This window comes from Pristiophorus japonicus, chromosome 18 (genome assembly GCF_044704955.1).
Source record: "Pristiophorus japonicus isolate sPriJap1 chromosome 18, sPriJap1.hap1, whole genome shotgun sequence".
In the NCBI taxonomy this organism is placed as follows: domain Eukaryota; kingdom Metazoa; phylum Chordata; class Chondrichthyes; family Pristiophoridae; genus Pristiophorus; species Pristiophorus japonicus.
The window spans coordinates 106,433,505-106,453,754 of record NC_091994.1 but is presented as its reverse complement, the minus strand read 5'-3'; the positions used below and the strand labels follow the sequence as shown (position 1 = coordinate 106,453,754).

The following is a 20,250-nucleotide window of genomic DNA, read 5'->3' as shown; positions in this document are numbered from 1 at the left end:
GTCACAAGCTCCGCCCACTTGCTTGCCTATTGCGCGAGGGCTGGATTTGTATATTCACACCTGTTTCCCATGGGCGCCTGCACATGGCCGCCTTGTCGGACATCTGGCATCAGAGGTCGCGACCCGAACTTTGTCCCCACCCCCGATACTTATTTTTTACCCCGAAAATACAGGTTCATCATTGTCGAATTTTTCTTCCATAGAGTCTGAGGAATTTTAGTATAGAAAGAAGCCATTTGCCCCATCGTCTCCGCTCCCCGCTCCCCCCCACAGCTCAGTCTCCTCTAAGCCCTCTTTCCTTAATGGTGTCTGCAACATCATTGAAATAAAGTGTAAACTATTGTCTATAATAGTGCCAGTGACAAAATCCATTATGTGTCTCACTGTGGATATCGGGGCGAAGATGGCAGCTCTCCTGGCTCATCCTGTGACCCTGATGTCTAGTTATTGATTAGCACGATTAGGAATGATTAATAACTCCTTTTGAAATAATCTCTTAAACTTCTTAAAAACACTGACTGTGCATTAATACATGTAACGTGCCAGCTCAGTGGGGGATGAGAAGCAACATTGCCTGATGCATGAATCTGCACAGAGTTTGCTTCAATCCCTTTTTCTACCTTAAGATCATTTGTGGAATTAACTGTGGGTGCTTACACGTGTGGGTCTGTGCGGGAGAGACGGACTTGCAGGTTGCGGGGGGTGGGGTGGGGTGGGGGAAAGGAACAGACTGCGGGGTCTGGCGAGGCAGACGAGGGTGTTTGAGTGAAGCCATACTGTCTGGCGTTCTGCGTGCGCTGAAAATCCACAGACAGACGATACTTAAAACGTACCTAATGTCTGGGGACTTTCCGACACGAACTTATCTGATTAGCAGAGATAGACGGTAGATTAAAGCTCTCCTCCAGTTGGAACAGGGAACATTGGCGGGGGGGGGAGGGGGGGAGAGGGAAGAATTTAAAGTGGCGGACTGGTTGCGAATGTTTTCTCGATTGTGCGTTGTCGATAAAGTTGTGTGTGGCGATGGCAGGTTAGGTCAGTTGTCCTGGAGCCTCTCACTGAGATGATGTGCCCTGTCCGTGTGAGGTTGGACAACAGTGCTTTTGTGATGTGAGTAGAGCATTGTGTGTCCCTATCCCTTAAGATGTTGCCGTTCCTGCTAATTATGTGTTCGTGGGAAATTAATAGTTTTTTTTTAATGATAAAGCATTTTAATGGACTGTGAAATTATAGGTAGCAATTACACGACTTAACATCTTACTAATATTTAGATTCTGCTTTGTTTAAAAGGTACAGCCCTCGGTTTGAAAGTACATTGCATTGAATAGCTTGGGGTCTCAAGTCGCACATTTAAGAACAAACGCTCAACAATAGGTTTAGAGGAATGGTCTGAAAGATTTCCATTTCAACCTGGACCATTAACCCAGTGCGCCAGGAATAGAAATCCTTCTTTACCCCAGTAATACAGGGGCAGGGTGTTTATTAACAAAAAAATGTATCGCCTATTCCCTAACTCTGCTCTGCTCTTGTGTTGCAGCCGTGAAAGTGATCTATCAACTATCATCTCCAACTTGCACCACAGCAGACAGCTCGTTATGCCAGAGAGTCAGAGTCGGAACGAGATAAAGAAAAACGGCATTGACTCACTCCCAGGACAGGCTGGTAAGATTGCGAATGGCCACAAACAGCAATTAACTTTCTGATTTTAGACGCAGCACGGCAAAAATGGATTTTGCACATTAATGATCACAGATTTGACAAAACTTAACCCTTTGAGGACTGTGGTCCTCCTCCAGTTCTCCCTCCGTTCCCGAGGACACGGACTTTTGCTGGCTGAAATTCCACGGCTACCATTTACTTTCCGCCACCATATCCAAGTGCCCGATCTTAACGTGTGGGCTTTGCCGGTGGATATTAGCAGGCTGTTCGACCGTGGGGCGGGAGAAAGTTAACAACTGAGATTGATTGCGTGTGTGCGCGCAACGCAGTCTCACACTCACTCACACTCAGACCATCACACACACACACACCAAAACACACATACACTAATACACACACACACACACACCAAAACACACACGCACACTAACACACACACACATACACTAACACACACACATACACCAACACACACACATACACCAACACACACACATACACCAACACACACACATACACCAACACACACACACACACCTACACACACACCTACACACACACCTACACACACACCTACACACACACCTACACACACACCTACACACACACCTACACACACACACACACACACACCAATACACACCTACACACACGCCAACACACACACATACACACACACACACACACACACACACATACACACACACCAACACACACACCTACACACACACCTACACACACACACACCTACACACACACCTACACACACACACCAACACACATACACATACACACGCATACACACACACCAACACACACACACCCTCACCAACACACACATGCACCAACACACACACACACACACACATCAACACACACAGACCAAAACACATGCAATCCAGAAGGGCTCACTGGATAGTAATCATAGAATGGTTACAGCACAGAAGACCATTCGGCCCATCAAAACTGTGCCAGCTCTCAGCTAGTCCCACTCCCCCTGCCCTTTCCCAGCAACATTTTTTCTTTCAGGTACTTATCCAACTCCCTTTTGAAAGCAGTGATTGAATCTGCCTCCACCACCCTCTCAGGCAGCGTATTCCAGATCCTAACCACTCGCTGCCGAATAAAAGTTTATTCTTGCATCGCCTTTGGTTCTTCTGCCAATCACCTTCAATCTGTGTCCTCTGGTTCTCAACCCTTCCGCCAATGGGAACAGCTTCTCTCTATCTACTCTGTCCAGACCCTTCATGATTTTGAACACCTCGATCAAATCTCCTCTCAACCTTCTCTGCTCCAAGGAGAACAACCCCAGCTTCTCCAGTCTATCCACGTAACTGAAGCCCCTTAACCCTGGAACCATTCTCGTAAATCTTTTCTGCACCCTCTCTAAGGGCCTTCACATCCTTCCTAAAGTGTAGTGCCCAGAATTGGACACAATACTCCAGTGGGGGCTGAACCAGTGTTTCATAAAGCTTCATCATAACAACCCCAGCTTCTCCAGTCCATCCACGTAACTGAAGCCCCTCATCCCTGGAACCATTCTCATAAATCTTTTCTGTACCTTCTCTAAGGGCCTTCACATCCTTCCTAAAGTGCAGTGCCCAGAATTGGACACAATACTCCAGCGTTTTATACAGGTTCATCATAATATCCACACTTTTGTACTCTATGCCTCTATTTATGAAGCCCAGGATCCCGTAAGCTTTTTTAACCGCTTTCTCAACCTGCCCTGCCACCTTCAACAATTTGTGCACATATACCCCCAGGTGTCTCTGTTCATGCATCCACTTTAGGATTGTACCCTTTAGTTTACATGTTCTCTCCTCATTCTTTCTACCAAAATGTATCACTTCACACACTTTGGTCGAAAGAATGAGGTGAGGACATATGATCAGGAGTGGTTTATTTGTCTCTCTGGGGCAGGCATGCTGGGGCCAGACATCGTCGCACCCACTGCAGCCTCAGTTGCTTTCAGCCAGCACAGCAGAGGTCTGGATTGGAACCGGGAACCTGCTGGGCTGTGTATGGTGACCGACACACCACGTGACGTCCTCACCACTCGGCTACTGAGGGAGCGTTAACCCTCAAAGGGCTCGACTGCACTGTGATCCAGCAAAGTTCCCATGCCTTTCTGTTTTACGGGACTTACTGAATGCTGCAGACCCAGTGAGTCGCTCTGGTTCCACATCTTTCCGCCATAAAACAGTGCGTTTTGTAGATTTGCAGTGAATTATCGATACAGTCGAATACTTTGTTAAGCTGTGAAGTTGAACACTTGCAGGGTTAATTTCTTAAGCCGCTATTTTGTAATGGGTTTTTAAATAAATAAAAATATAACGATCCATTTTAATTTTAAATATTCAAATAAACTGGGCTGCAAATCTGATCATCAGAACGAATTATTCGCATCAGCCTGGATGTTTTCGGAGGTATTTTACTTGTTACAGTGTTGTTTGTGCAAAGCTAACAGGCACTGTTTCTGCTGGCGAGCTGGAAGATACGTTGTTCTATTTCTGTCCCTTTCCTACACGGTGTGTGTCTGGTGTGCAAGGTACGATAATAAAACATTATTACTTATACAGGTACATTGGATCAGAACTATCTGGTTAACTACACTCGCTCAGAACTAGCCGGCAAACTCCAGCGACCGTGATTCGTTCTTAAAAAAAAAAGAAAGCTGGTTAAATTGCACCGTGACATACTTGGCATTGGACGTTGCGTATCGTACGGAATAATCCGTCTGGGATTCCCACGCTTAACGCCAGCCTTTCATTCCGACAGGATCAGACTTGGCTTATTTGGTAGCACATTTACCTCTGAGACAGAAAGTTCAAGTCCCACGCTCTGCACATAAATTAAGCTGATACATCAGTGCAACGCTGAGGGAGTGCTGCATTGTCGGAGGTGCCGTCTTTTTTATATATATATATATATATATTAAAGCCAAGGTCCTTTCCACCTGTCGGGTGGATGTAAAAAATCCCATGGCACTATTGGAAGAAAACACGTGGAGATTCTCACAGTGCCCCGCTCAACAGTGCTTGCTTAAAGTATCAAAAAAACAGATGAACTTGGTTATTCATCTCGGTTGCTGTCTGTGTGGTTTGCTGGGTGCAAATTGGGAGCAAAACCACATCTGAGTCACACCGTCAGGGGTTCAAGTCCCACTCCAGGGATTTGAGCACAAAATCCAGGCTGACACTCCACTTTGGTGCTGAGGGAGCGCCGCACTGCACTGTCAGAGGTGCTGTCTTTCGGATGAGATGTTAAACCGTCTGCTCTCTCAGGTGGACGGAAATGATTCCCACGGAACTATTCGAAGAAGAACAGGGGAAGTCCCGTCCCCCCCCAGTGTACTGGGCCAATATTTATCCCTCAACCAACATCACTAAAAACGACAGCTTATCTGGTCATTACTATATTGTTGCTTGTGGGAGCTTGCTGTGCACAAATTGTCTTCCGCGATTTCTAAATTACAACAGTGACTACACTTCAAAAGCACTCCAATGGCTGTAAAACGCTGTGGGTTATCCTGAGGTTGTGAAAGGCACTATATAAATGCAAGACAGATACCAGAATCCTTCCTTCTGGCACATGTCGACACAACCGGCCAATCACCCCAGTGTACCGATTCGGAGTGGAGTCACTCGATTCGAAAGTTTCTGCCTGAAAATCTGAATAACTCGGAAGGGACAGTATCCAGGCAGAAAGGATGATGGAACAGAAATGTGCCAGTATTTTGCTGGTGCTTTCTGTCTGAACCTGCAACAGTTAGACCACCGATAAACAGTACCTGCAGGGTGCGATGCTCAGTTGTCATCTCTGAGTTATACTGCTGGCTGCTCCTCGTGTTGAGGTGAGTGACGGAATTGCTCTGCTGCGCACACATGCTTGGGCGCACATGCGGAGCTCAGCGAGTTATAAGTGTACCGAGAAGTGCCAGTAGCTTTATCTGCTCCCTCGCAAGGTGAGGAAAGGTCAGGAACGTTGACCCCGCTCTCCCCCCCCCCCCCCCCCCCTAAAGTGCTTGAGCGCTGACAAACAGTGGCCTCACCGTGACTGAGGCTATACCGCCCCCGGTGTGCAGGCCACATGGTGCAAGCTGGTTTGGCATCACTTGCATTGGCACACGCACCAATCAACCGGGCTCCAGGTGTATATCAAAAAACAGAAGCATGAAAACACTGCCAATACACAATGGGTCAGTCAGCCTCTGCAAACAGAAAGGATTGGGTTATGATGTTTTGCAAAGAGTACACACACTTCACCAGAGCTGTGCTGTACCGTTGTTTAATACCCCAAAGACCAATCCAAGTCTCTGCTGTCCGCTTAATGGCGGGAGAATTGTGGGCTGCGTGCTCCTGATTTCCTGATACACGTGGCCACCGATAACGCAAACTCATAAACTTTGCTCGCGAATGCATCCATAGCATCACCATCATAGGCGGTCCCTCGAACGAGGATGACTTGCTTCCACGAGAATTAACAGATGTCTCATGAAGGACCCGATGTTCCAGATCCCGAACTCCAGTTGAGGGGGGTGGAAGATGCCCTGTGTGTGGATTTTTTTAGCGTGTGGTGGCCGTTGCACACCAGCCACCACACGGGCTTGACAGAGCTAGGCCTTTATCCAGTGGCAAGGGTTAACCAAGACGACTAGAGACCAGCTCTGCTGCACGGACCTAGTGCGCGCACATATCGCAGTGTGGGCTGGCCCGTGCTGCCCCTGGGCCCTCGGCTCTTCTGGGCCCTGTACCCTCATTCGCCGCACCTCCGCCCATGACGTTCCAGGGCCCGGTGCTCCAGCTCTCCATATGACACCCCTTTGTTTGCTATGTTAATGGAGGCATCAAGCTATTTTAAAAGGCTTCATTTAAACGCCCATGATAAACAGAGAATGGAATTTCATACGAGGTCGCTGGGCTTTGGATGATAACCTTCAGTGTTTCGTTTCTGGGATGTGGGCGTCACTGGCAAGGCCAGCATTTATTGCCCATCACTAGTTGCCATTACGAAGGAGCCGCCTTCCTGAACTGCTGCAATCTGCGCGGTGAGAGTGCTCCCACGGTGCTGTACGGCAGGGAGTGTCGGTGGGCTAGGGGAAGGAAGGGAAGAGGCTGAGGCGGCTGAACGGATGGTCTCAATCTTAGAGACAAAGAAGTCCATGAGCCCCTCACACTTATTGTCGGAGGTGAGGGTGGAGACAGGGGAGAGGGGTTTAAGAAGACGGCTAGCAGTGGAGATTAGAAGTCGGGGTTTATCTTTGCATTCCAGAATGATTCTGGAATAGTGAGCAATTTTGGCAGACGAGAGCAGGACCTGATGATGCTTTGTGTGGTCCAGACAGATCTGGCGGTGAACAGCTAAACCAGTTGTCCGCCATATCCATTCAAGTCTGCGCCCCTTGGACTTAAGGGAGTGAAGATGAGGGCCATACCAGAGGGAACGGTCGGGGTGAGAGAGAGTAATGGTTTTAATAGGGACTAGGACATCGAAGGTGGTGGGGAGGGTGTGGTTGAGCAGATCGGTAGGGAGTTCATAAGTGCAGTTGTAAGAGTCGGGAGAGAGTCTTTTCCAGGGGCGCATACAGAAGGAAGTAGGGTTGGGAGGGGAGTGGGGGGGGGCTGGGGTGGGGGGGAGATTGGAGGGGGAATGTGAGTGGAGAGCGATATGAGGAAGTGCTCAGAGATTGACACGATGGGAGTAGCGAGGCCCCGAGAGATGGTAAGGTCAAGAGGGTGGCCGTGAATATGGGATGGGGAGTTTACATGGAGGGAGAGATTAAGGGAAGATTGGAGGCTAGTGAACTCAGACAGGGAGAGAGCACGATGAATTGAGATGGAGGTTGAAATCACCGAGGCTGAGAAGTCATTCGGTGCAGAGGCTGAGGGAGGAAAGCAGAGAGGATAGATCCATCATTACATTTTTATGATATTTAGGTGGGCGGCAGAGGATGAGAATTTTAAATGAGAGGTGAGAGGGGTGGAATGAGACGAGATGCTCAAAGGGGGAGTAGGGGGACAGACCGGGGTGTGATTTGGTGATGAGAGCCACGCCGCCACCATGGCGATCTGGGCGGGGCAAGTGGCGGAAGGTATGGCCAGGCGGGTAGGCTTCATTTAAGCTGTCATCGCCCCTCGACCAGGTTTCCGTCAAGGTCATGATGTCGATGCAACCATCCACGCTAAGCTCATGGATGGCAAGGGCCTTGTTCGCAAGCGCACGGACATTCTGGAGGGAGATGCGGAGAGGGTCGGTGATGGCTGCCCCATTGCCAGCGTCCACAGGGTCAGCGCTGGGGGGAGGGGGGGGGCGGAATGAGTTGCACGGGGAGGAGATTGGCAAGGTTAGCCCCCAGTCGGCGCTCTGGGCGGAAAGGTCGGCGAGACAGTACGATGGCACAGTTGGGGTTGCTGCTCGTGAGGAGGCAGCGACGAGTGCTCGATGGGCCCTTCGGGGGATGCCGAGAGAGGCACAGAGGGAAGCTGTTGGCTTATCGTGGAGGGAGTTAAGCCTAGGACAGGCGGCAGGAGAGTAGGAAGGTCGAAGAGTAATGAGGGGTTGGGTTAGGGGTATGAGAGGGCAGTGTATCCGAGAGAGGAGAGATGAAAGGAGGCATGATGTCAGGAGAGAGTGGTCAGGGAGGGATAGAGAGAAAAGGAAAAGAAGGGGGAAAAGGGGAAAAGTATTGAATGGTACCGAACCTTTTTAACATTTTAAACACGTCAGTCAGATCAACACTCAATCTCCTGTACTCTAAATAATTTAGATGGACACCCGATTTATCCAAAGTCATCTGCCCGTAATAAATTTTGATCAAGTATAGCTTTGCCAACGTACAGCTTGGGGAAAAGAAAGGGAAACCTGGTTAATGTTGGCAGCTGATTGCTATTTGCTGAGAGGCTGGAGTTCTGTTACTGCCCGGAACGCTCACAATCATTATTGGGCTAAGTGTTCCTTAAATTCAGTAACAATACTTCTCTGAGATACACGAGCTTCAAGTCGTGCGGTTGAGTTTGGCGTCTGCTCAAAGAATTTGATGCTCAGGCCGAGGGCTCAGTGTTGATCAAATCTAATTGCTGTATTGATCCAAACTGGAGCCAGTGATCGCAGCAGCGGTAATTGAGATATTTCTGCTGCTGTGGTCTGCCCTCTGAGCTGATTCGCCCTCCTCCCAGCTCACCATGACCGAGGGGCAGTATCATGGGACACCGCATAGCCCAATGTCAGATCGCACAGTTGGTCTCGTAACATTTTCCTATTCAAATCGGATTTGGTCTACAGAGGGTGTTGGTTTAATTAGCAAGTGCTTTTATTTCAGTTAGTTAAAGAAGAACCTGCATTTTTGTGGCGCCTTTCATGACCTCAGGGCGTCCCAAAGTACTTTTGAATTGTGGTCACTGTTGTAAGGTAGGAAACACGGCAACCAATTTGCGCACAGCAAGCTCCCACAAACAGTAATGTTTTAATGACCCGATAATCTATCGCCTTTAGTGATGTTGGTTGAGGGATAAACATCGGGACAGGACACCGGGGATAACTCCCCTGCTCTTCTTCTTTGAATAGTGCCGTGGGATCTTTTACCCGAGAGGGCGTACGGGGCCTCGGTTTAAGGACGGCGCCCCGTGACAGGGCAGCACTCCCTCAGTACCGCTCTGGAACGTCAGCTGAGCGCTGACCTTTACTGCTCAAGTCGTGGACTTGAACCTATGACCTTCTGAGCTACCGACTGAATTCCAGTTGCCAAATGCTACCATTCAAGCCCTGGATCCAGGGTTGTCCTCTGTCCAAGTATTTTCCATGTCTGACTGCAGTTTGGCCCTTTGATTGTGAGGCACATGAATATTGCGTGTTGCTCCACATCGCCAGCTTTACGCCTGGCCGGCAAGCTGAAAAATCTACCCCCAGGGTTACTTTCTTCTCTCCAGTGCTCTCCCTCTGGTGCACGGTTCGCGAGGCAATGGAAGCCCCCCTGGTAACCCGCCCAAGAGGCCTTGGCGGTGAAGGTCAGCGGGCTATCCATACACACACACTTTGCTTTCCCAGCCGGGTGATAGCCAAACCATCCCTAGCCAAACATCCCTAAAGCTAAACCAGCCGACCCCCGAGAGCTTCGTAAATCTGAGGCTCAGCAGTCCGGGGAGCGTCGAGAGAGGCAGCGGCCTATAAAAGGCTCAGCAGTCCGGGGAGCGTCGAGAGAGGCGGGAGTCGAGAGAGGCAGCGGCCTATAAAAGGCTCAGCAGTCCGGGGAGCGTCGAGAGAGGCAGCGGCCTATAAAAGGCTCAGCAGTCCGGGGAGCGTCGAGAGAGGCGGGAGTCGAGAGAGACAGCGGCCTATAAAAGGCTCAGCAGTCCGGGGAGCGTCGAGAGAGGCGGGAGTCGAGAGAGGCAGCGGCCTATAAAAGGCTCAGCAGTCCGGGGAGCGTCGAGAGAGGCGGGAGTCGAGAGAGGCGTACTTGTGCAGCTCCAGCTGAGAGAAGTCAAAAAGAAGTAGAAAGAAATCAAAAGGTGACGTCACAGCCAACGTGGTAAGTGATTGGCTGCTGATTGGTGAGTAGTTTTTCTTTTTCTTTATTAGTCAGTAACTTTTAACATTGTTGTCGGCAATTTAAGTGTATCTAAGGGTTAAGTCATGGCAGGACAGCTCGGTCACGTGATATGCTCCTCCTGTACCATGTGGGAACACGGGGACAACACCAGTGTCCCTGACGACTACATGTGCGGGAAGTGTGTCCACCTCCGGCTACTGACGGTCCGCGTTGCGGAGTTGGAGCTGAAGGTGGATTCACTCTGGAGCATCCACGATGCTGAGAATGACGTGAGTATCACGTGTAGCGAGTTGGTCTTACCGCAGGAGAAGGGTCCACAGCCAGCGAGGGAATGGAAGACCAGCAGGAAGAGTAGTGCAAGGAAGGTAGTGCAGGGGTCTCCTGTGGTCATCCCACTGCAAAACAGATACACTGCTTTGAGTGCTGTTGAGGGGGATGACTCATCAGGAGCGGGCAGCAGCAGCCAAGTTCATGGCACCATGGCTGGCTCTGTTGCACAGGAGGGCAGGAAAAAGAGTGGGCGAGCGATAGTGATAGGGGATTCAATTGTAAGGGGAATAGATAGGCGTTTCTGCGGCCGCAACCGAGACTCCAGGATGGTATGTTGCCTCCCTGGTGCAAGGGTCAAGGATGTCTCGGAGCGGGTGCAGGACATTCTAAAAAGGGAGGGAGAACAGCCAGTTGTCGTGGTGCATGTTGGTACCAATGACATAGGTAAAAAAAGGGATGAGTTCCTACGAAATGAATTTAAGGAGCTAGGAGCTAAATTAAAAAGTAGGACCTCAAAAGTAGTAATCTCGGGATTGCTACCAGTGCCACGTGCTAGTCAGAGTAGGAATCGCAGGATAGCTCAGATGAATACGTGGCTTGAGCAATGGTGCAGCAGGGAGGGATTCAAATTCCTGGGGCATTGGAACCGGTTCTGGGGGAGGTGGGACCAGTACAATCCGGACGGTCTGCACCTGGGCAGAATCGGAACCAATGTCCTCGGGGGAGTGTTTGCTAGTGCTGTTGGGGAGGAGTTAAACTAATATGGCAGGGGGATGGGAACCAATGCAGGGAGATAGAGGGAAACAAAAAGGAGGCAAAAACAAAAGACAGAAAGGAGATGAGGAAAAGTGGAGGGCAGAGAAACCCAAGGCAAAGAACAAAAAGGGCCATTGTACAGCAAAATTCTAAAAGGACAGAGGGTGTTAAAAAAAACAAGCCTAAAGGCTTTGTGTCTTAATGCAAGGAGTATCCGCAATAAGGTGGATGAATTAACTGTGCAAATAGATGTTAACAAATATGATGTGATTGGGATTACGGAGACGTGGCTCCAGGATGATCAGGGCTGGGAACTCAACATCCAGGGGTATTCAACATTCAGGAAGGATAGAATAAAAGGAAAAGGAGGTGGGGTAGCATTGCTGGTTAAGGAGGAGATTAAGGCAATAGTTAGGAAGGACATTAGCTTGGATGATGTGGAATCTATATGGGTAGAGCTGCAGAACACCAAAGGGCAAAAAACGTTAGTGGGAGTTGTGTACAGACCTCCAAACAGTAGTAGTGATGTTGGGGAGGGCATCAAACAGGAAATTAGGGGTGCGTGCAATAAAGGTGCAGCAGTTATAATGGGTGACTTTAATATGCACATAGATTGGGCTAACCAAACTGGAAGCAATACGGTGGAGGAGGATTTTCTGGAGTGCATAAGGGATGGTTTTTTAGACCAATATGTCGAGGAACCAACTAGGGGGGAGGCCATCTTAGACTGGGTGTTATGTAATGAGAGAGGATTAATTAGCAATCTCGTTGTGCGAGGCCCCTTGGGGAAGAGTGACCATAATATGGTGGAATTCTGCATTGGGATGGAGAATGAAACAGTTAATTCAGAGACCATGGTCCAGAACTTAAAGAAGGCTAACTTTGAAGGTATGAGGCGTGAATTGGCTGGGATGGATTGGCGAATGATACTTAAGGGGTTGACTGTGGATGGGCAATGGCAGACATTTAGAGACCGCATGGATGAACTACAACAATTGTACATTCCTGTCTGGCATAAAAATAAAAAAGGGAAGGTGGCTCAACCGTGGCTATCAAGGGAAATCAGGGATAGTATTAAAGCCAAGGAAGTGGCATACAAATTGGCCAGAAATAGCAGCGAACCTGGGGACTGGGAGAAATTTAGAACTCAGCAGAGGAGGACAAAGGGTTTGATTAGGGCAGGGAAAATGGAGTATGAGAAGAAGCTTGCAGGGAACATTAAGACGGATTGCAAAAGTTTCTATAGATATGTAAAGAGAAAAAGGTTAGTAAAGACAAACGTAGGTCCGCTGCAGTCAGAATCAGGGGAAGTCATAACGGGGAACAAAGAAATAGCGGACCAATTGAACAAGTACTTTGGTTCGGTATTCACGAAGGAGGACACGAACAACCTTCCGGTTATAAAAGGGGTCGGGGGGTCTAGTAAGGAGGAGGAACTGAGGGAAATCCTTATTAGCCGGGAAATTGTGTTGGGGAAATTGATGGGATTGAAGGCCGATAAATCCCCAGGGCCTGATGGACTGCATCCCAGAGTACTTAAGGAGGTGGCCTTGGAAATAGTGGATGCGTTGACAGTCATTTTCCAACATTCCATTGACTCTGGATCAGTTCCTATGGAGTGGAGGGTAGCCAATGTAACCCCACTTTTTAAAAAAGGAGGGAGAGAGAAAACAGGGAATTATAGACCGGTCAGCCTGACATCGGTAGTGGGTAAAATGATGGAATCAATTATTAAGGATGTCATAGCAGTGCATTTGGAAAGAGGTGACATGATAGGTCCAAGTCAGCATGGATTTGTGAAAGGGAAATCATGCTTGACAAATCTTCTGGAATTTTTTGAGGATGTTTCCAGTAGAGTGGATAAGGGGGAACCAGTTGATGTGGTATATTTGGACTTTCAGAAGGCGTTCGACAAGGTCCCACACAAGAGATTGATGTGCAAAGTTAGAGCACATGGGATTGAGAACTGGTTGTCAGACAGGAAGCAAAGAGTAGGAGTAAATGGGTACTTTTCAGAATGGCAGGCAGTGACTAGTGGGGTACCGCAAGGTTCTGTGCTGGGGCCCCAGCTGTTTACACTGTACATTAATGATTTAGATGAGGGGATTAAATGTAGTATCTCCAAATTTGCGGATGACACTAAGTTGGGTGGCAGTGTGAGCTGCGAGGAGGATGCTGTGAGGCTGCAGAGCGACTTGGATAGGTTAGGTGAGTGGGCAAATGCATGGCAGATGAAGTATAATGTGGATAAATGTGAGGTTATCCACTTTGGTGGTAAAAACAGAGAGACAGACTATTATCTGAATGGTGACAGATTAGGAAAAGGGGAGGTGCAAAGAGACCTGGGTGTCATGGTACATCAGTCATTGAAGGTTGGCATGCAGGTACAGCAGGCGGTTAAGAAAGCAAATGGCATGTTGGCCTTCATAGCAAGGGTATTTGAGTACAGGGGCAGGGAAGTGTTGCTACAGTTGTACAGGGCATTGGTAAGGCCACACCTGGAGTATTGTGTACAGCTTTGGTCTCCTAACCTGAGGAAGGACATTCTTGCTATTGAGGGAGTGCAGCGAAGGTTCACCAGACTGATTCCCGGGATGGCGGGACTGACCTATCAAGAAAGACTGGATCAACTGGGCTTGTATTCACTGGAGTTCAGAAGAATGAGAGGGGACCTCATAGAAACATTTAAAATTCTGACGGGGTTAGACAGGTTAGATGCAGGAAGAATGTTCCCAATGTTGGGGAAGTCCAGAACCAGAGGTCACAGTCTAAGGATAAGGGGTAAGCCATTTAGGACCGAGATGCGGAGGAACTTCTTCACCCAGAGAGTGGTGAACCTGTGGAATTCTCTACCACAGAAAGTTGTTGAGGCCAATTCACTAAATATATTCAAAAAGGAGTTAGATGAGGTCTTTACTACTAGGGGATCAAGGGGTATGGCGAGAAAGCAGGAATGGGGTACTGAAGTTGAATGTTCAGCCATGAACTCATTGAATGGCGGTGCAGGCTAGAAGGGCCGAATGGCCTACTCCTGCACCTATTTTCTATGTTTCTATGTTTCTAGACCCGGGATCTTCCTGCTCTCTATGACTAAGCGCCAAACTGAGGCACAAGGGAACCAAAAAGCAGGGTTCTTGAGTGCATAGCAAATTGAGTAATAACACACGACCGGGCTTGCAACAGAGAACGCTTTGGCAAGAGGTGTAGACCCTGCCATTCAAGGTTGTCATTAAGCCAGAGGATCTCCCACCTCCCAAACCCACGACCTCTACCACCTAGAAGGACGAGGACAGCAGGCGCATGGGAACACCACCACCTCCACGTTCCCCTCCAAGTTCCCCACCATCCTGACTTGGAAGTATATCGGCCGTTCCTTCATCGTCGCTGGGTCAAAATCCTGGAACTCCTGAACAGCACTGTGGGAGCACCTTCACCACACGGACTGCAGCGGTTCAAGGCAGCGGCTCACCACCATCTTCTCCGGGGCAATTGGGGATGGGCAATAAATGCTGGCCTTGTCAGTGACGCCCACATCCCAGAAATGTTTAAAAATATTTTTTAAAGATTATTCTTTTATCACCTTCTCGTATGCATTGTACATGTATAAATGATGCAAGAATACCTAACTTCAAATTAAAAATTACCATCAGGACAACATTGCGAGCAAGGCACATGAAGGAATGAGACTGTAGTGAGTGAGTATACTGGGCTTCACAGCGCTGCGGGGGTCGATCACAGCATTGCTACTTCAAGGGGACCACTGTGGTTCACAAGGCACGTCGAGTGTCCACATATAACATCATGCCAGTGGGAAGCACAGGCGCAGTCCCTCAGCTTTACCCTGTGGTTGTGCCCATTGTAGGGTGGAGGGCGAGATATGCTCAACACACCCGTGACTGCCAAGTCAAGAGTAGAGTTAGTGGTGGCTAGAGAGTATGTGTTCTAGAGACTGGGGGGGGCAGGGGGACGGAAACCGAGGGTTTCATAGAAACATAGAATAGAAACATAGACATTTACAGTGGGAAGGAGGCCATGTTGGCCCAGCGTGTCCGTGCCGGCCGACCAAGAGACACACGGCCCTCGGTCAGCAGCCCTGAAGGTTACATATAAACCTATGAACAATGAACAATGGCGGAAAGTTAAAGAGCCAGCCCAACCAGTCCGCCTCACACAATTGCGACATCCCTTACACTGAAACATTCTACACTCCACCCCATCCGGAGCCATGTGATCTCCTGGGAGAGGCAAAAAACAGATAAAACCCCAGGCCAATTGGGGAAAAAACTCTGGGAAAATTCCTCTCCGATCCATCCAGGCGATCGAAACTTGTCCAGGAGATCACCCTGGCCGTATTCGATTCCCTGCAGTACTTACCATCGTATCTTACATTCATGACCTTACAGATAGATGTACACAGTGTGGACGATAAATCCAAGGTCAGACATGATCACTGTACCTTTCAAACTGGTGTTGCATTCAGACAGGGTTCACTGTAGAATGGTGAAGCCCAATATCCCTAGTGATGGGAGAGTTAGATTCTTTTTTCGACTAAAACCATGTCATCAACTGACAGTCGAATGTCACTCGCTCGCCCTGGGAAAGGTTTTGCTATTCGTGGCTGGTCCACCAGATGGCGCTCCGTCTGGTAACCGAGAGTTCTACCCTGGAGATGTGGGGCAAACAAAGGAAAAGCTAGCACTGTGTCGAACCGTACCCTCCTGTGAGCTGACCGTGGGCTGGGACTGAAGGGGCCCTCGGCTCTGGCCATCGCTCTCACGGCACCCCAAGGAAATGTGGCAAACATGGAATGAATGGGGACCCGGCGTGGGTTGGACATAAGGTGCGAGATGGGGAGGGGGGGGGAGCAGGGAACATCGATTTTGAAAATTCCCCCAAAACTCCTTAAATCTGGCCCCGTGAATTGCACAACGTCGGAATAACAGTCCCAGACCCTCAGGAAGCCGTTTGACCGAGTGGGCACAACCTATTTCATCCTTCCGCTCGCAGGAGGCTAGCTCATGTGTTCGCAACAATCCCTGCTTCAGGTGCAATGTGAGATATTGGGTCTGCCTGTGTCTAAATCTGCATGATATAAATCTTGTTCGATTGTCCAGTTGCTGTAACAAAGGGTGCGCTCTGCGACTCCTTTATGTTTATGTGTCAGTCGTGGCTCAGTGGGCAGCACCCTCGCCTCGGGGTCGGTTGGTTGTGGGTTCAAGTCCCAGGGACTTGAGCACAAAAAAAAGCTAGGCTGATGCTCCAGTGCAGTGCTGAGGGAGTTCTGCACTGTCGGAGGTGCCTTTTTCCGGATGAGACGTTAAACCGAGGCCCCGTCTGCTCGCTCAGGTGGACGTAAAAGATCCCATGGCACTATTTCAAAGAAGAGCAGGGGAGTTATCCCCGGTGTCCTGGAGCCAATATTTATCCCTCAATCAACATAACAAAAAAAACCCAGATGATCTGGTCATTATCACATTGCTGTTTGTGGGAGCTTGCTGTGCGCAAGTTGGCTGCCGCATTTCCCACATTACAACAGTGACTACACTTCAAAACTACTGAATTGGCTGTAACGTGCTTTGAGATGTCCGGTGGTCGTGAAAGGCGCTATATAAATGCAATCTTTCTTTTTTTCTTATGGGCTTCTTTTACTAGGATGTCAAGATTTGGACAAGAGTCCCAGACACCAGACGTTTAAAAAAAAAAAAATAATGGTTAAAAACAAATTGTCTAGACATTTGGCCCAATTGCAGGGTTGGAGATTGTGATTCCCAATGTCAGATTGTTAGCTTCTGGAGGGAGGTCTATCAATTTCAAACAGCTGCTTTACTTTCATATCGATTCATCTCATGCTGTCGAACCAAAATACATATATATATTTTTCCCCCCAAAAGATCTAAAGAGCCACAGAGCAGATCAAGGTGTTTTTGTGTCGTGCCACATCTATCTTAACTTGAATTGAAGTGATTGCTGGCGATGCCTTTAATCTTAATTGAGAAAGACATGCGTACAGGGATGAGCAGGCAGGGCTGCCTAACATGGTGTGGCAGCAAATCTGAAGGTTTGTGCATTAAACAAGGATTTAGCGCTCCTCTAATCGGCTAGATCTGTGTCTATAAACAAGCCCAATCCTCTGATCCAGTTTGTCTAATTCTGTCTGGCTGTACTCCTTCGAACAAATTCAGACCATAGGGGGAACTGGGTCATCCATTTCTGTCTGGATTTTTAAAATATTAGTTCCTGGCAAGACCAGCATTTATTGCCCATCCCTAATTGCCCGTGAGAAGGTGGTGGTGAGCCGCCTTCTTGAACCGCTGCAGTCCCGTGTGGTGAAGGTGCTCCCACAGTGCTGTCAGGGAGGGAGTTCCAGGATTCTGACCCAGCGACGAAGAAGGAACGGCCGATATATTTCCAAGCCAGGATGGTGTGTGACTTGGAGGGGAACGTGGAGGTGGTGGTGTTCCCATGCGGCTGCTGCCCTTGCCCTTCTAGGTGGTTAGAGGTCGTGGGTTTGGGAGGTGCTACCGAATAAATATCCCCCTCCCCCCCCCCCCCCCTCAACCCCAAGGCTACACCCCTCATTCAATGAGTCAGGAGCCCTAGTCCCACATTACTGCAAGTGAGTGCCTCCCTGGGCTGGTCGCCAGGAAGAGACAGATCCGTTGGAATCTCCATATCCAATTTTCCCTAGCCATGTGGGGAAATACCTGGCCGTCTACTTGGAAGCCATGTACAAGGAGTGCAACTGAGTTTGGGAGCTCGGTGGAGGTAGGGATTCAAACCGGAACCCCACCATTCCATGACACTGCCTCTAGAGCACTCCAGGTTAGGTTTTTTTTTTGAACTTTGGACAAAACTTGTGTGTGAAATAGGGGTTTTTGTCTTCACAATCCCTCAGGCCAGCATTTATTGCCCATCCCTAATTGCCCTTGAGAAGGTGGTGGTGAGCCGCCTTCTTGAACCGCTGCAGTCTGTGTGGTGAAGGTACTCGCACAGTGCTGATCTCCAGTCCATTCATTTCAACGGAATGAAGCTCAGGTTGGTTCTATAAAGGCTGTGCACTTTACCCAGTCCAGATTATAAAGGCAAAAGTCTACCCCATGAAGTTCAGGCTGCATTGAGGGAGAATTATGTTTCTGTTTCTCTGAAATCACATTGAAAACTCAGTATCCAAGGCGTAGGGTCTGAATGCAACTTTGGCAATCAACGTGACAAGAAACTGAGCAGGGAGACGATACAATAAGTGTCAGTGAACGTATGTGGATTCCCTAAGTGTTGGTTTACGAGTTATCTGCTGTTGGAAGTTCAGTCGCTTAGTGAGGCAGCCCCACCGGCTTGGAACCAGAAGGCTTTCCTCGTGATTTTTGATTATGGAAAACACACACCACTTATTATAAGGAATGCAGTATATTAATATATAATCGTTCAGTTATGTTTCTTGTGAGTAAGTGTATAGTGAGTTCCCATTTCCCGGCTGGCGTGACACTGTGTCAGCTGAACATCATTCTCGTTATAAAGCAGCAATCAGTGTCGTTTATTGGTAAGGTAATATAAGAAATAGGAGCGGGAGTCGGCCATTCGGCCCCTCGAGCCCGCTCCGCCATTCTATAAGATCACGGCTGACCTTTGACCTCAACTCCGCTTTCCCGCCCGATCCCCATATCCCTCGATTCCCCTGGAGTCCAACCATTTATCGACCTGAATACTTTCAGAGACTCAGCATCCAGAGCCCTCTGGGCCAGAGAATTCCAAAGATTCTCTGAGTGAAGAAATTCCTCCTCACCTCCGCCTTAAATGGCTGACCCCTTATCCTGAGACTATTTTAAGGTGTCAGAATTATGGATGCTTTTAAGTACAGTGAAATCTCATTAACCTGGGCCTCAGCTTTTTGCACTTGTTGTGAGGGAGCCTCCTGTAACTGTTGTGCATAAGCATGGCTGTTGAAACACTAATACAAATTGGTCGGGTTTAAGAGCAATAATATTAGAAGCTTTAGCTGCAGTGTCATGGGTTTAAAACCATGCTAATATTGTTCCTTTTTGATTCTATATAATTTAGTTTTTGATTATGGCAAGGAATCACAAAAAAAATGCCGTGAATTAGGGAGGAAAAAATAAATCAATTGCTGCTCTGCGTGGAGCAGTCTGTGGGTTTGTTATGACACGAATGGTTTGAGTTCCCAAATTGGGAGGTTTGCTGCTGGGAAGTGAATGTCAGAGGCCACTGTCGATCAGGCTCTGGAGTACAGACAGCGGGAAGGCCAGCACGACTCCACAGCCACAACACCAGCAAAGGGGCATCCTGATAGAGGAAGGAGTAATTACATTTGAGAGGGAGACATTAGAGCTGAGCCAGGCGTCAGCAGCATGGGCAAAACTGACTGAGCTACAACCTGGGGATTGGATCGGCTGGGAGCTGACAGCTCGCCCGTCTGGACGGCAGACTTAGCTGCAGCTTTGTGGTTAGATCTCCGGCCTCCCGCGTGGTGCCTCGCTCAGATTGTGTTTAATCAGGGGGTGGGGCCAGTGCGGCTACTCTTCATCCCCTCAGATGCAACTGCTGTGTCTGTGCCGATTAATACACGTTTGATGAGAGAGCATTATAATTACTTGAAGCCTTTGGATCTAAATAGATAGAAGATGGAAGCGGTGTGTGTCTGTCTGTGTGTTTATGTGTGTGTTTGTGTATTAGTGTTTGTGTATCACTTAGTGCGTGTGTGTCAGTTAATGTGTGTTAGTGTGTCTGTGTGTGTGTGTCAGTTAGTGTCTGCGTGTGTGTGTCTGGTAGTGTCTGTGTGTGTGTGTGTCAGTTAGTGTGTGTGTGTGTGTGTGTCTGGTAGTGTCTGTGTGTGTGTGTCAGTTAGTGTGTGTGTGTGTGTCTGTGTGTCAGTTAGTGAGTGTGTGCTTATGTGTGTCAGTTAGTGTTTAGTGTGTGTGTGTCTGAGTGTGTGTGTGTCAGTTAGTGTGTGTCTGTGTTTGTGTGCTTGTGTGTGTCAGTATGTGTGTTTATGTGTGTGTTTG

General features: G+C 48.6%; 1 protein-coding gene across 4 annotated transcripts in view; it reads left to right on the top strand.

Annotated features, from left to right (window-relative positions):
• The window catches only part of samd11 (sterile alpha motif domain containing 11), a 338,469-nt gene that overhangs the window by 136,059 nt on the left and 182,160 nt on the right, over window positions 1–20,250 (top strand). For all 4 annotated transcript variants that reach the window (XM_070861033.1, XM_070861034.1, XM_070861036.1 and 1 more), the window contains one exon: window positions 1,538–1,662. In XM_070861033.1, coding sequence (XP_070717134.1) covers window positions 1,538–1,662 — 125 coding nt within the window. The remainder of the gene's footprint in view (window positions 1–1,537; window positions 1,663–20,250) is intronic.